A 15316-nucleotide genomic window follows, 5' to 3' on the forward strand; every position below is an offset into this window, starting at 1 on the left:
GCCGTTATTTTGGAGGAAGCAGTGCGATGGTTGAACATATAGATTGGCATGTTTTTGAGGCACGCACTGACTTTATTATTTAGCTCACTGAGCAGCTGTTCAATGAGGCTGGGTTTAGATTGTTTTGGGAAGAGATTCACATCCTTCTCCAATTACCTTTTCCAAGTTAGTCAGCCATTGCTGGTCGGTTCCCTCTACTATGAAGTGGTGCGTGTGTGTTTGTGTGCTCGCACCCTGCCCTCATAACCCAGTTGCAGGCTGAGGAGAGGAAGCATGTTTTATTTATGATTTTTATTTATTTATTTCTAAAATTTTTTATTTTTATTTTTATTTTTATTTTTCTGAGACAGAGTCTCATTCTGTCACCCAGGCTGGAGTGCAGTGGTGCAAACACGGCTCACTGCAACCTCCGCCTCTGGGTTCAAGTGATTCTCCTGCCTCAGCCTCTGGGATCACAGGCACCCGCCACCACGCCCAGCTAATTTTTGTATTTCTAGTGGAGACAGGGTTTCACCATGTTGTCCAGGCTGCTCTTGAACTCCCGACCTCAAGTGATCCACCCTCCTCGGCCTCTGAAAGTGCTGGAATTACAGATGTGAGCCACCTCGCCCGGACTCTGTGTGTGTGTGTGTGTGTGTGTGTGTGTGTGTGTGTAGAGAAGGGGTCTTGCTGTGTTACCCAGGCTGGAGTGCAGTGGCCTGATTATAGCTTTCTGCAACCTCAATCTCCTGGGCTCAAGCGATCCTAGAGGAAGGGCGTTTCGGTATGGACACTTCTTAGGAAATCTTTGCTGCTTTGGAGACTAAAAGAGCCCAAAGGCAGGTAAGTGAGCCGCGGATACAAGCCTCCCTGTTGTTGCATACCGGTCTCAGGAAACTGAGCGAGGAGTAAGGAGGGCAGTGGGTTAGGAACAGCCAGCAGATGGCGCCAGCCCCCCAGGCATGACGCGCTGGCCGCAGGAGCGCCTGGGAGTGGCCGCCAAGCTGGTCCCCAAACAAAACTGGAGCCAATGCGCTCTCTGGGGTCCTTCACATCCTGCCACTGAGCGACCCGAAGGAAATCAGCCACTTCCTGGCTCTGGGGCTTCACCTTTTAGTGAGCCTCGTTAGCCGGTTTTGTTTTCTTTTGGGGGACGTGCGTGTGGTTTGTGACCCCTTTTCCCGTTGACGCTCGGAGTCCAGAGCTCCCCGGGTCCGCCCTGAGCCGTGGCACGGCCTCGCCTCGCTCCCGCGCCCAGAGCGGCGCTCGCAGGTCCGTGGCTGCCTGCACAGAGGTCTGTCCTGGACCTCTTAGGTTAGACTGTCCCCTCCCTCCCCGTAGCCGCTGCTGTTTGGGGACTTGGACGCCCCTCTGCTGAGACAAGGGACGCCCCTTGCCTCCAGCCCCATGTGACATCTTCTTTGAAGAATCGCTGCCTCACCTAGATGTCCCTTGGGCGGTGCAGTTCGTTGGCCTTGTAGGAAGGCTGGTTGCGAAGAGCAGGGCTTTTACTCAGGGCCCCCGTGGCTGATGATTGTGTCCTGCATGGGATAATGTAAAGTGCGCACAGGTCACTCCCTGATCAGATGTCCCAGGGAGATCGAGGGGTGGGTGCAGCTTGATGGAACCTCTTCTTCAGGCCAGCAGAGGGAGGGAGGGCAGGCCTGCCCCGCTAGCCAGTTCCCAAGAACCCGGTCTTAAACCAGCTCATATATCCCCCATCGCTCCCCCGTGTGTCCTGGCTTCCCTCCTCAGCTAGGAGCCCCAGACACGTCCACCTGCAAGGTGAACTATGCCGTCCTGTGCCAACCAACAGGGATCAGGGGAAGGTGGACAGAGGGGGTGCACATCTGTTCCCCTCAACCCCCAACCCCAGGTCAGATCTCCATTCCCACAATAAACGGTACCTAGCGGGGTGCAGGTGTGGTTTAAGGACATTCTCCTGGACAGAGTCAGTGGCCTGCAGTGTGGTCTTCCCCAGATGTCCTCGCTGCAGGCCTGAGGCTATGCTAGGTGGCCAGGCTAGGCTCCCAGGAGTGGTCCTGCCAGGCCCTGCTGTCTGTGATGTGTGGGGAGCGGGCCTGGAGGAACTAGATGGATGCAGGGACAAGCATTTCCCAAAGGCCTGATGACCTTTACTGGATTCAGCTGCCTTCATAAGCCTGTGTTTCTAGCTTTCAGTGTTTCTGGGGTTAACTTTAAAACAAAATCAAACCAAAAAAGTTTTTATTATATACTGTGATAGTCCACAACTCTTAAACACAGGGCAATGACAGTTTAATGCACTACCACGTCTGCTCAGGATCATAGAATTCTCTACATTTAAGAGTCAGGGGCTGGGCACGGTGGCTCACGCCTACAATCTCAGCACTTTGGGAGGCCAAGGTGGGTGGATCACCTGAGTTCAGGAGTTGGAGACCAGCCTGGCCAACATGGTGAAACCCTATCTCTACTAAAAATACAAAAATTAGCCAGGCGTGGTGGCATGCATGCATGTGTAATCCCAGCTACTCGGGAGGCTCGCTTGAACCCAGGAGGAAGAGGTTGCAGTGAGCCAAGATTACGTCATTGCACTCCAGCCTGGGCGACAAGAGTGAAACTCAGTCTCAAAAAAAAAAAAAAAGAGTGGGGCAGTGGGGCAGAATTCCTAGGCCTCCTGGTAAAGCAGGGTAGCTTTGAGCCTGTAGGAAAGTTCACTTTTCTGACTCAGTCTACTTTAAAGTGGCCTCTGAGGGACAGAGACCCTGATAGGATCTGGTTGTCTTGCAGAAAGGGTCAGTGAAGTCACTGACTTATTTTGTGGATGAATGCTGTTGCTGGATGTCCTAGCAGATATATTCCTCATTCTTCACTCAGCTTTCTCTCTCTCCTCCTGCCCATGTTAGCCCTACCCACTTCCATTCACAAATCCACCTTATGGATGGTTTGCAGGGTGCTTGAGGCTCATACCAAGGGGAATGAACACAGGCATCTCCCGGAAGACAGCAGTCGGTAGAGAGAACATCTGTATTTCTGACTTGCGGACAGTGTGTGTCCTTTTATACAGCATCATCAAGTTCACCTTTCTCCGTCTTTCTCACAAAGAAATCCTAAAAGACATTGAACATGCTTAGGTTTACAAATGGGAGGGCATGACACAGTAGGAAGAGATGGCATTTGTCATGCATCCCCACTTTCTATCGGTGGACATGGGGCAAATTTTCTATCCTCTTTGAGTCTCAATTCTCTCATCTGGAATATGGGGATAGTGGTGCCTCTGCTGTGGGGATTGGTTGAGAAAACAAAGTGCCCAGCATGGAAAGCACACATCAAATGACAACTCTCTTATTTCCCCTGGACTAAAGCAGTAAGGAGCTGAAGTTCAAGTTCAAGTTCTGCCACTCACCAGCTGTGACCAGAGCACTTTGCCTCATTTCAGTGAACCCTGGGTTCCCACCCGTGCATGAGTCTAAGGTGCCATTTTCCACGATTCTTGGATTTATTTTATCCACATGTCCTGCTGACTTCCTCTTCACAAAAGGAGTGAGGTGAGTTTGCCCAGCCTGGTCTCCTGATGACCACTGTGGTCCCCCTATTTGCTTGTCATCCCTCCTAAGCTTTGACACAGGTAAGTGGCAGAGATGCTAAATGACAGTGCAGGGAGTGCAGGAAACGCCAGCAACAACCTCTTCCAGGTCCCAGTGCGTCCCCCATGCCCCCTCACTTCCGGGATTCTGATGGCCCTGGCCCTGACTGGGTGTGATGGGACGCACCTGGCATGAGCCAAGGGGATGCGCACTCTCTCCTGTCCTGCTCTGTCGTGTTCCTTCCGTCCTTGCCTGTTTGAGTTTATTCTCTCCTTGAAGAGAGAAAACGAGACAAAATCATCGGGTAGTTGAGTGGCTTTCTGTCTTCCTCCTGGAGTTTGTTAATTTTTCAAATTTCCTCAAATCTTTATTTTATTTATTTGTTTATTTTGAGATGGATTCTAGCTCTTGTTGCACAGGCTGGAGCGTAGTGGCACAATCTTGGCTCACTCCAACCTCTACCTCCTGGGTTTAAGCGATTCTCCTGCCTCAGCCTCCTGAGTAGCTGGGATTACAGGCGCATGCCAGCACACCTGGCTAATTTTTGTATTTTTAGTAGAGATGGGGTTTCACTGTGTTGGCCAGGCTGGAGTGTAGTGGCACAATCTTGGCTCACTGCACCCTCTACCTCCCGGGTTCAAGTGATTCTCTTCTGCCTTCGCCTCCTGAGTAGCTGGGAATACAGGCATGCACCACCACGCCCAGCTAATTTTTTTGTATTTTTAGTAGAGATGAGGTTTCACCATGTTGACCAGGCTGGTCTCAAACTCCTGACCTCCTGAGGTGATCCAGCCACCTCAGCCTTCCAAAGTGCTGGGATGACAAGCATGAGCCACTGCACCCGACCCTTCCTTCCCCTTTCAATTGTGTTTTGAATGAATCAAGAAGTGTAGAATTATTAAAGTTGCTGGAGAGGAAAAACGTCTAAATTGCTACCTCTGTGCAACAATTCCAGTCTCGGTTCTTACAGTGAATCTGCTTTTGTAAAGAGCTAGAGAGTGATTGCTATCCCAGGGTGCAGCTATTCACGGCACAAAGCAGAAACAGTCAACATGAATAGTATGGGTAGATTTCTGCAAGCTATCCTCAGTTTTCTTCCCTTCATTTAAAAGACATTTTTCTCCTCACGTCTTAGGTAGCTTGAGAGACACATGAAAAGCAAAGTTTGCTTTTTAAAATAAAATGCTAAGTAGAATTGCACAAATGACTCTAAAATCAATGTATATGTGTATTTCTTTCAAATTTTAATGTATAAAACATACATTTCTTTTAACAAGGACCTTGGCTCTGATGGTCTCCATGTTTAGAATTTGAGTTCTTAAGTGAATGGGATCCAGAAAAAGTACTTTTTCAGAAATAAGATATGGGTTATAATGACATCGCCAATTCACCACTGCTGTAATAGAGTATCAAAGAGGTTAATTTGCTCAAAGTTATGGCCCAGAGTGCTGGGATATAAATTCATGTTTTCTGGCCCCAGTGGTTTTTACCATCAGCCACCTCTCATGGGTGCTCCCACAGCTTACCTATGTGACATCTCTCAGGATATTCGAGCTGATAGTTTTTGGAAGGACAAGAGGGCACGGAGAGTTTCAGGTATGTGAGGTTTGCTTCTTAAGCACATTCTGGCAAACGTCGGGCCACGTTTTACTCTGGGTCTCCATCAGTGTGCAGACAACAGCACTGTCCCCTTGACCTGCTGCAATATTTGTCTGTGATGGTCTCTCCCTCTTCAGAGCTGCCACAGGACCCCGTCTCATTCAGATGGAAAGCAAATGGCACTGGAAGAACGTTTCACCTCCTGTGTTTGTGGGATCAGCCCCAGTACAGGCAAAAATCTCATGCTTTCATACCAACCCCTCTGGGGCTTTCATCTCTGCTCCAAAAAAAAATGGACAGTTTCAAAAATTCAAAAATCAATTGGAATGGAGCCAGCTCTGTCCAGCGGGTTATTAATGGCCCTGGAGCTGACTAATCATATTTGCACAGCCTTTCAGTAAACAGCTTCAACAACAACTAGGGTGGAAAAGAAAACACACACCCCATCCAATCAAGACAAACTTCAAGTATTGATTTCACCACCTCCTTCTCCCCTGCTGCCACTTTTGAAACAAATTTAGAGTATGACACCGGAGTCGTCGATCATTGCCAAACCCCCACGTAACCAGGTCCTGACTATGTTCTGCCGGAATAGTACATTGCTTCGTTCTGCTGAAATTACTTTTTCAAGATTTCCTGAGGCCAGGAATATAAATGGCTGGATCCCGGGGAAGGCAGCAGGGAAAGGAATATCCGGTTGGGCTCAGGTACTCCAGGTACCTCTTCCTGACTGATCACTTCTCAGGTGCCGCGTAAACCTCCACAGCAGCCGTGGGTCCTCCCTGAGCCCTGCAAACAGACCCCATTCCTGCCCCCGAGTCTTTACAGAGAGGCTTCCAGGTATCTCCATTAAACTTCTTTCCGCTTTAGCTTCGGTTCTGTTTGTGGGAAAGACAGGGAGAACCATGAGAGCTATTTCAGAGGGATCTTGTCTCACCAATCTATACCCTGGGCTTGCTGCCCTGCCGACTTAAAAAAAAAAAAAAAAGTTTTAGGGCCGGGCGCGGTAGCTCACGCCTATAATCCCAGCACTTTGGGAGGCTGAGGCAGGCAGATCACGAGGTCAAGAGATGGAGACCATCCTGGTCAATTCGGTGAAACCCTGTCTCTACTAAAGATACAAAAAATTAGCTGGGTGTGGTGGCGCACACCTGTACTCCCAGCTACTAGGGAGGCTGAGGCAGGAGAATTGCTTGAACCCACGAGGTGGAAGTTGCAGTGAGTCAAGATTGTGCCACTACATGCCAGCCTGGTGACAGTGTGAGACTCCATTTCAAAAAAAAGAAAAACAGGTTTTGCTCCGTACTCATAGTGACAGAAACAATGACAACCTGGTGACACGCAGACATCAATTTCCCCCTCTCTTCATTGTTTTAAAATGTGATGTTCCTGGCTGGGCATGCTGGCGCACACCTGTAATCCCAGCACTTTGGGAGGCCGACACGGGAGGATTGCTTGAGCCCAAGAATTTGAGACCAGCCTGGGCAACATAGTGAGACTGTCTGTAATACATACATACATACATACATGCATAAAATGTTTTGTTCCAACACAAATTAACTCTCTAATTGTGCAACATCCTCTCCAACCCTTCACGTCACCTCCATGAGTTTCAATGATTAATAAAACTGATTAATAAAGCAAGAATAACCTTACTTGTTTTATCCTCTTTCAGATGTTTTTGTCTCCTATTTGACTATGTTGTCACCCTAGTGGTTGAGCCTGAGGACACTGTCTAGGGTCCACTACCCAAATAATGACAATGGGGAAGGGGTGAGAGTAGGGGTGTTATTGAGAGATGGATATGAGTTCATTTATTCATTCAACAAACCTTCATTGGGGGCCTGCTGAATGCCAGGCATTGTGCTGCCTAGCTCTTAGCTGTGCCACTCACCCAACAGTGGCCATGGGGTGGGTTTGGACTGGTTCCTTAAGCCCTAAGCCACAGCTGCCTCATCTGAAACAAGGAAGACAATGCCACCTCTGGGATTCTGTGAGGGCTGAATAAAAACTGTCACAGGGCCGGCACTTGGCAGTGCTCAATACATTTTTGTTTCTTTTTACCTTTGGGCCCGACAGGAGGGAGGCAGTTTGGGAGTCTAATGTAGATTCATGAACCCTCAATTTGTTAGTCAAATGGACTTTGTGGAGACCTAGGCACCCTCTTACACTTATCAGGGTATAAAAAGCAAGTCCTCTCACCCCGCTCCATATCTTTGAAAAGTTTACTTTAGCTGGGCAAACACTAGGTATCAAAGAAACAAATAAGAGAAACACAAAAGTTCAGTTATTCCAGGTGGGAGTTAATTAGACAACTAAAGTCATCAAACGGCGTCTGGACTGTCAAGTTTTAGGGTAACTCAGTGGGAGCAGTCTTGTGTTAGGAACCAGCAGACCTGGGTCACCACTTACTTATAAAAGCAAAGAGAGTGACTTTGGACTTCACCTCCCTGGCTCTTGCAAACTTCTCTTTATCTGAACAAGGAGGGGTTCTAAGGTGCTGGAAGGTCTAAGAGCCATCCATCCCTTCCCCACTTTCCTCTTTCCAGAACATCCCCTGAGTAACTCCTGTGAAACCAAGGCCAGTAAGACTGGCCCACTGTGGAAGTGACTGGTCCACAGCAGAACTCACATCAGGGGCGAGGTGGGGAAGACACATGTGGATGCTGCAGTTGTCATTTCTGTTCTGGCTGTAACATAGGAAGCTCCCAAAATGATACCACTGTTCTGTGAACCCAAACTAGGACCAGGAATCACTGTTAGTGTTTTTCTTATGGCTTTCAGTTCTGTTCTATTGTAACAAAACAAAACAAAACAAAACAAAAAAAACCGCCAAAAAACCAAACCAAAACAAAACAAAAAATGATGAGGTGGACAGAGATGCCACAAAGAGCTTCCTGGGGCAGAAGAATCATCACAGATACAGCTAGGGTCACATTGTCAGGCAAGTGTCAGCGCCACAATAAGACATATTCTTTTTTTTTTTTAATTGTGGTAAAATATACATAACATAAAGGTAATAAATATGTTATGCATATTTTACACCATCTTAATCATTTTAAAGTGGCATTAAGGACATTGGCATTGTTGTGCAACCATCACCATCATCCACCTCCAGAATTTTTTATATCTTCCCAAACTGAAACTCTGCATGCATTAAACAACAACCCTCGCCCCTCTGCCCCTGGTCACCACCATCCCACTTCCTGTCTGTGAATCTGTTGCTAGATGCCTCACATGAGCAGATTCCCATAGTGTTTGTTGTGAGTGGAATTGCATAGAGTTTGTTATCAGTGGATTTGAATAGTATTTGTCATGAGCAGAATCACATACTGTCTGTCATAAGCATAATTGCATAGTGTTTGTCATGAGCAGATTCACATAGTGTTTGTTGTGAGCCAATTTGCATAGCATTTGTCATGAGTGGAATTGCATTGTATTTGTCATGAGTGGATTTGCATAATGTTTGCCATGAGCAGAATCGATAGCGTTTGCCATGAGTGGAATCACATAGTGTTTGCCGTGAGCGGAATTGCATAGTATTTGTCATGAGCGGAATCGTGTAGTATTTGTCATGAGAAGATTTGCGTAGTATTTGTCATGAGTGGAATTGCACCATATTTGTCATGAGTGGATTCGCATAGTGTTTGCCGTGACTGGAATTGCATAGTGTTTGTCGTGAATGGATTTGCATAGTATTTGTCATGAGCGGAATCGCATAGTATTTGTCATGAGCGGAATTGCATTGTATTTGTCATGAGTGGATTTGCATAATGTTTGCCATGAGCGGAATCGCATAGTGTTTGCCATGAGTGGAATCACATAGTGTTTGCCATTAGCAGAATCACATAGCGTTTGCCGTGAGAGGAATTGCATAGTATTTGTCATGAGCAGAATCATGTAGTATTTGTCCTGAGAAGATTTGCATAGTATTTGTCATGAGTGGAATTGCATCATATTTGTCATGAGTGGATTCGCACAGTGTTTGCCGTGACTGGAATTGTATAGTGTTTGTCGTGAATGGATTTGCATAGTATTTGTCATGAGCGGAATCACATAGTATTTGTCATGAGCAGATTTGTATAGTATTTGCCATGAGTGGAATCACGTAGTATTTGCCATGAGCGGAATTATTTGTCATCACAGTATTTGTCACACTGTGATGGTAGCTGTGTTCCTCTGCTGAGGGTGGGAAGGAGGGCTGAGTCCACCTGCAACTGAGGCTCCCACTGGACCAAACCATCCATGGGGAAGGAATTAATTTGTGTGAAGGTTGCTGCCTTATGTTATCCCAACAGCATCAACCCAAAAGTCAGCCTCAGGGAATGTGGGTTGTTGCCATGGAGATTCTGCCCAGTGGTCACCTCTGTGGTCCACGGAAGGAAAAGGTTCTGGCAGCAAACCCTTTCCTTAGTCCTGGGGCCTCTAAGAGGCCCCTTCATGTCTGAAAACCCATCCTGCCCTCTCTGAGCCTTGCAGGTGGCCCTCTCTCTGCCCATATTCACCCCTGCTTGCCTGGCCAGTCCTTCCCACCCAGGAAGGCCTGATTTAGCTGTTGCTTCCCGCAGTAGCATCCTATGAGTTTGGTGCCACCTCAGAGTTACCTCCATGGAATTCCTTATGATAAAAAAATTGTCCCTTTACTGATCAGTCTCTCTCAGCAGAGCATAAGCTCATTTTGGTCAGGGGCAACTGCTTCTTCATTGCTCACCTCTGAGCCTGGCAAGGGCGGACAGCTGTTTCAGGTCAGGCCCCTCTCTGGAGTGAGGGCTGGAGGGTGGGCACTCAGGGGGAATCCGCAGGGAGGAGAGGGAAGTTATCCAGGGAAAAGCTAAGCAAAAGTGTGGCTTCAGATGAGTGTAACCTGACCTGATTTCCCTGAAGAGTTCTGGTACCTGAATGCACCACAGAGTTGTCACGCCGTGTGTTGGGGGCCAGGTTTTTGCACCTGTATTAGTCAGTCACTGGGTACCCCCTTCCAAGCATAGCCAGGTGGTGCGATGCCATTTGCAGAGGGCAGCTCTCTGGGAAGGCGGCAGCTGTGTCTGCAGCCGGCACTCACACACTCTCATGGAGGTGGTGGGAACCAGGAGCATCTACCACAGCACAGGTGAGTACTTGTCCAATGAATGCTTGTCAATAGTAATGATGAAAACAAAATTAGCTGCTAATGTTCACTCTGTGCCAGCCCCTGTGCTCTTTTGCTTACACTGTTTCATTCAGTCTCTACCACCACCCTATGAGGTAGTTGCCAGTTGTATGAGGAAATTGATGTCCCACAGAGCTGAGTGACTTGCCCAAGATGCACAGCTAAGGGCTGGCAATGCCCAGGCTCAAACCTAAATCTCATCGCCTTGATCCCAGATGATAGGCACACATGTTAAAGTCCAGGAAGCACTGTAGGGCAAAGGACATTGAGACTTTTTCCCTTTGTCTCTCTCTGAAAACTTTTGCTCATGTTAATTTCCTTTTGCCAGCTTGCTTCTGTGCAACGTGGGCCTGTGGTAACCTGCAAGGTTGTTAAACTGGTAAAATCATTTAAACAACACCTTATCAAGTGACGCCTCCTCCCAAGTAGCCTTCACCTTTCCTTCTGCAAAGCTGTCCCCTTAAATACCAGAGGTGTCAAATGGCTGCAAGTTGACTTCCTCTTGGGTCCCCACAGACAGAGTCCTTGACACAGGTAGACCTAGGGTTAGTGAGAGAGCAACGCTTACAGCCCTGGACTGCTTCTCTATTTCTGCACTTCGGCCCTTGGAAACGTCCTGGTCAACACTTCCTTGCTGCTTTATCTTTCAGAGGTCCCAGGCCACCACAGTATTTGTCCTAATTAGAGTCAGTTTGCTTTGCAAACCACATTCAAGCTCTCCTAGACACCGAGCAGCTGCTCCTCTGACGTCCCCACCAGAAGCCTTGTTTGCACTGTATGTTGTCAGCAAACAGACCGCCTTGAACAAGCCACTTGGGAACGCTCCTCACTCGGGACTGGAGCAGCAGGCACATGGAAAACTCTCCCGCTTTTCCTTAACAGACGGCTACCTTGCTTCATCATTTCAAAAAATGATAGCAAGGAATAAAGCACTCATGCAAACATGTACAAAGAGGTCACGGAGAGTGGAAAGAACAACAATATGCCCACCGAGGAGCAGCCTCTTGGCCCTTGCTCTGCCAGAACGTGTCTTCCTCGGTAGGAAGAAGTTCAGCAGAGGATTATGGAGATGGTCTCAGCAACACGACTGCCTGGATTTCCATCCTGGTTCCTGCCCCAGGTGGCTTCATCTCTCTGCAGTTCGGTTTCTTCACCTGTAAAACAGGGATAAGAATTCTGTTGGAAGAATTAAATAAGCTAAGAGGTATAGAGTACTTGGTGCACGATAGACTCTCTCTAAATAGTAGAATTTTATTTGTCTCTCTGCTGGCCAAAAGCACTGAGAGATGAGGTTGTTGGCATTGGTGGTGGTATGTTATTTCCAGAGTAAGGGTCCTTCCAGGCAGAACATCAGCAGGGTGAAATGCTTGTCAGTATCTCTACTTCACAGACGTAGCAGAGACTTTGGCTGGAAAAGGAAGGCGGTTTCTGACAGAGAGAGGCTGAGGAGTGATAGCAGCTGGCTGCCCCTGGCCTCTGGCTCTGCGCTCACTTCTGTTGTATTTATACCAGTTGAATTTACCCCACCCCTCCCCACCACATCCCAGGAACCATTTCCAGACCCAGCAAGACAGTATGTGTCTGTATATGCCACTGTTCCTGCGTTTGTGCAGCTCCAAGGGTCTCCTCATACATTCTCTTGTTCCATCTTGTGGGTACCACATGGATACTTGACAGCTAAACTGGTTGTCCTTGGGTCCTTCATGCCAGGCTCCCAGCGGCCCTGCCCTCTGAACATCAGACAATGCTTCTACAACACAGCTTTAATCAGCAGCAAAATAAAATGGGGCTCACTGAATAAGGCTTACAAAGATGATGAGCTCCTGCCTGGGTTTGCATTGCCTGCTGTGCAGACGAGCCGCATCTGTGGATTCCTCCTTAGTCGGACCAAGTTGCCATCTTTCCCTTGGCGCCGAAGGTATCCTATGAGCTGCCACACCTACTCTAGGAATGCCCAGCAAAGTCCTGACTTGGCAACGGGGACCAGAGAAGGAGACTTTCACACATCTCCGGTGACTCTTCTGGAAAGGAGTGGAAGGTCTGCCGGTGAGCGATAGACATGTCACACCCCGGTTCCCAAACCCAGCCCCAGACATTCTGGTGCCAAGAAGTGTCACTTCCTGGCAAAGGTAAAGGGAGGGTCAGTTTCTCCCTGCTGTTCCTGATTCCATCAGCTCTTGTCCCACAGAGCAAACACGTGCCCAGCCTCTGCAGCGACAACCAGGTGTTCTCCTGGACTCACCCTGGCCGAGACCCGCTCGGTGGAGCTGGCATCTGCCGTGAGCCTCCCATTTTATTTGATGGTTTCCATTTAGTAGGTATTGGTAGATGCAGCCAGTCCTTTGAGGAATTATTATACTCATAAAGTGCAGAGAAAATGGTACAGCCCCACCTACTTCTCAGTTTTCTGAGGCTCAGGAATCAGCACATTCTTTTCCTGATTTCGCTCTAGGCTTTCCTCACTCCCGCAATGAGCAGTAGGGGTCACTGTGTAACCACAGAGAGACTCCACAAGGCTCCAGAAATCTAACTCCACCTACCTCCAGCCTGGACCAGAACACCTGGATTAAACGGCTGTCTCACCACATCTTCACAAAGTCAGGGGACGCATTTAGCAGGATCTTTTCTGATTGAAATGATCAATGGCTATTGGTGGTTTCCTGGGTATTTAGAATTGGACAACGGCCCTGGCTGCCCCTCACAACCCCTACCACCTCTGCCCACCAGGGGGCTTCACTCTTTTCCGCTTGGATTCTCTTTACATCCTCCACCGGTCCCCCACTCCACTCACCCATCCCCCAGTAGATTCCCTCCACTCTCTCCATTTCCCTTCTTGTTTCCCAGCTGGTCTACGATCTAGCCATTAAGACTTTGGGGAGAAACATATGAAAATCAGCACAGCCAACCAACTCCACTGCCTTGAAACTGCTTCTGCGTCTGTCGGCCCGACTGCTTTCCACAGTGTGGCAAATCCCGGGTGTTCAACAAATATTGTGGACCACCACTACACTAGAACCACCAAAGAAATATGATGAAGGCTGCAAGAAGCACTGCACTGAGGATCCACTGCTAATGAATTTGGAAAATTTAAAATTCACAGGCTGGGCACGGTGGCTCAAGGCCAGGAACGGTGGCTCACGCCTATAGTCCCAGCACTTTGGGAGGCCAAGGCGGGTGGATCACGAGGTCAGGAGTTCGAGACCAGCCTGGCCAATATGGTGAAACCCTGTCTCTACTAAAAATACAAAAATTAGCTGAGGGTGGTGGCACGTGCCTGTAATCGCAGCTACTCAGGAGGCTGAGCCGGGAGAATCGCTTGAACCTGGGAGATTGCAGTGAGCTGAGATCGAGTCACTGCACTCCAGCCTGGGCGACAGAGCATGATTCTGTCTCAAAAAACAAAACAAACAAACAAAAAACCCACACACTGAAACCATTTTCTAGTGTCCAGTTCTGTAGTATTAGGTAGATTCCCACTGTTGTGCAACCATCACCACCATCCATTTCCAGGACACTGTTCACTCTGTGGAATGGAAACTCTGTAGCCATGAAATGACTCCCCATTCTTCAGTCCCTGGCAACCACCACTCTACTTTCCATCCCTATGAATGTAACTACTCTAAGTATTAAATGAGCCAAACTCATCAGCAGTCAATCTTCAATGCCCTGACTGCTTCATGCAGCTTTGATCATATTTCTTCAGTGGCTCCAGCACAGTGGTGGTCCACAATATTTGTTGAATGCCCGGGATTTGCCACACTGTGCCGGGCAGTCAGGCTGACAGGTGCAGAAGCAGTTTCAATGCAGTGGAGTTGGTGGGCTGTGCTGATTTTGCTTCGTTTCTCCCCAAAGCCTTACTACCTCATGCGAGGTAGTTATTTGTCCTTTTCTGACTGGCTTGCGTCACTTAGCATACAGGTTCTTCATATTGTAGCACGTATCGGAATTTCCTTCCCTTTTCAGGCTGAATAATATTCCATTGTATGGATATTCCACATGTTGTTTATTCATTCATCCACTGATGGACACTTAAGTTGCTTTCACCTTTTCACTGTTGTGAATAATGCTGCTATACACATGGGTGTACAAACATCTATTCGAGTCTGTGCTTTCAGTTCTTTTGAGTGTATACCTCAAAGTGGAATTGCTGGATCACATGGTAATTTTAAGTTTAATTTTTTGAAGAATCATCATACCATTTTCCACAGTGGCTATACCATTTTACATTCACACTAGCAATGCACAAGTGTTCCAATTTTAACAGCTCCTCAGCAATACTTGTTATTTTCTGTCTTTTGATAATAGATAGCCATTCTAATGGGTGAAGTAGTTCCTTCATTTTGTGACTTCATCCTTTTCGGTTTCCTCTTTGTATGTCAATGGTTTTGTAATATCATCTTCTATAGAATGTCAATTCAGTATTTCTTCTAGCACAATGGTTGGGATTTAGAAACACGTGACTTCACACAGACATATTTACCATGTATAGCACTACTATAGACTTCTGTCCTACAAACTCAGAAATCCTGATAAACACTTGATTCTCATAAAAAATAAAAATAGTCCAGGCACAGTGACTCACACCTGTAATCCCAGCACTTTGGGAGGCTTAGGTGGGAGGATCTCTTGAGTCCAGGAGTTTAAAACCAGCCTGGACAACATAGTGAGTCCTTATTTCTACAAAAAAAAAAAAAAAGAATTAAAAAATTACCTGGGCATGGTGGCCCATGCCTATAGTCCCAGCTACTGAGCAGGCTGAGACAGGAGGATTACTGGAGCCTAGGAGGTCAAGGCTGCAATGAGCTGTGATCAAGACACTGCACTCCAGCCTGGGCAACAGAGTGAGACCATGTCTCAAAGTAAAAAAAATGATTAAATAAATCAAAATACAATGCATTCGATTTATAATCATTGCATTATTGAGTATATCCCTGAGGGAGAAACCTTCTGTTTAGACCCAGCATCATTAAGGACTGGCTTCTCCACTAAAAATTTTATGCCTGTGATTAGAAGAATGTTGTAC

At 47.5% G+C, this 15316-nt stretch overlaps 1 protein-coding gene across 1 annotated transcript in view; it reads left to right on the forward strand.

Moving 5' to 3' along the window:
- Window positions 1–941: 941 nt before the first annotated feature.
- GTF3A (general transcription factor IIIA) overlaps window positions 942–15316 on the forward strand; it is a 78175-nt gene continuing 63800 nt past the window's right edge. Inside the window, exons 1-6 of the mRNA XM_011999990.1 lie at window positions 942–1095; window positions 1182–1273; window positions 1735–1882; window positions 5067–5141; window positions 12004–12211; window positions 12482–12572. Of these exons, the coding sequence (XP_011855380.1) occupies window positions 942–1095; window positions 1182–1273; window positions 1735–1882; window positions 5067–5141; window positions 12004–12211; window positions 12482–12572 (768 nt within the window). The remainder of the gene's footprint in view (window positions 1096–1181; window positions 1274–1734; window positions 1883–5066; window positions 5142–12003; window positions 12212–12481; window positions 12573–15316) is intronic.

Source organism: Mandrillus leucophaeus, unplaced genomic scaffold, assembly GCF_000951045.1.
Source record: "Mandrillus leucophaeus isolate KB7577 unplaced genomic scaffold, Mleu.le_1.0 Scaffold61, whole genome shotgun sequence".
Lineage (NCBI taxonomy): Eukaryota > Metazoa > Chordata > Mammalia > Primates > Cercopithecidae > Mandrillus > Mandrillus leucophaeus.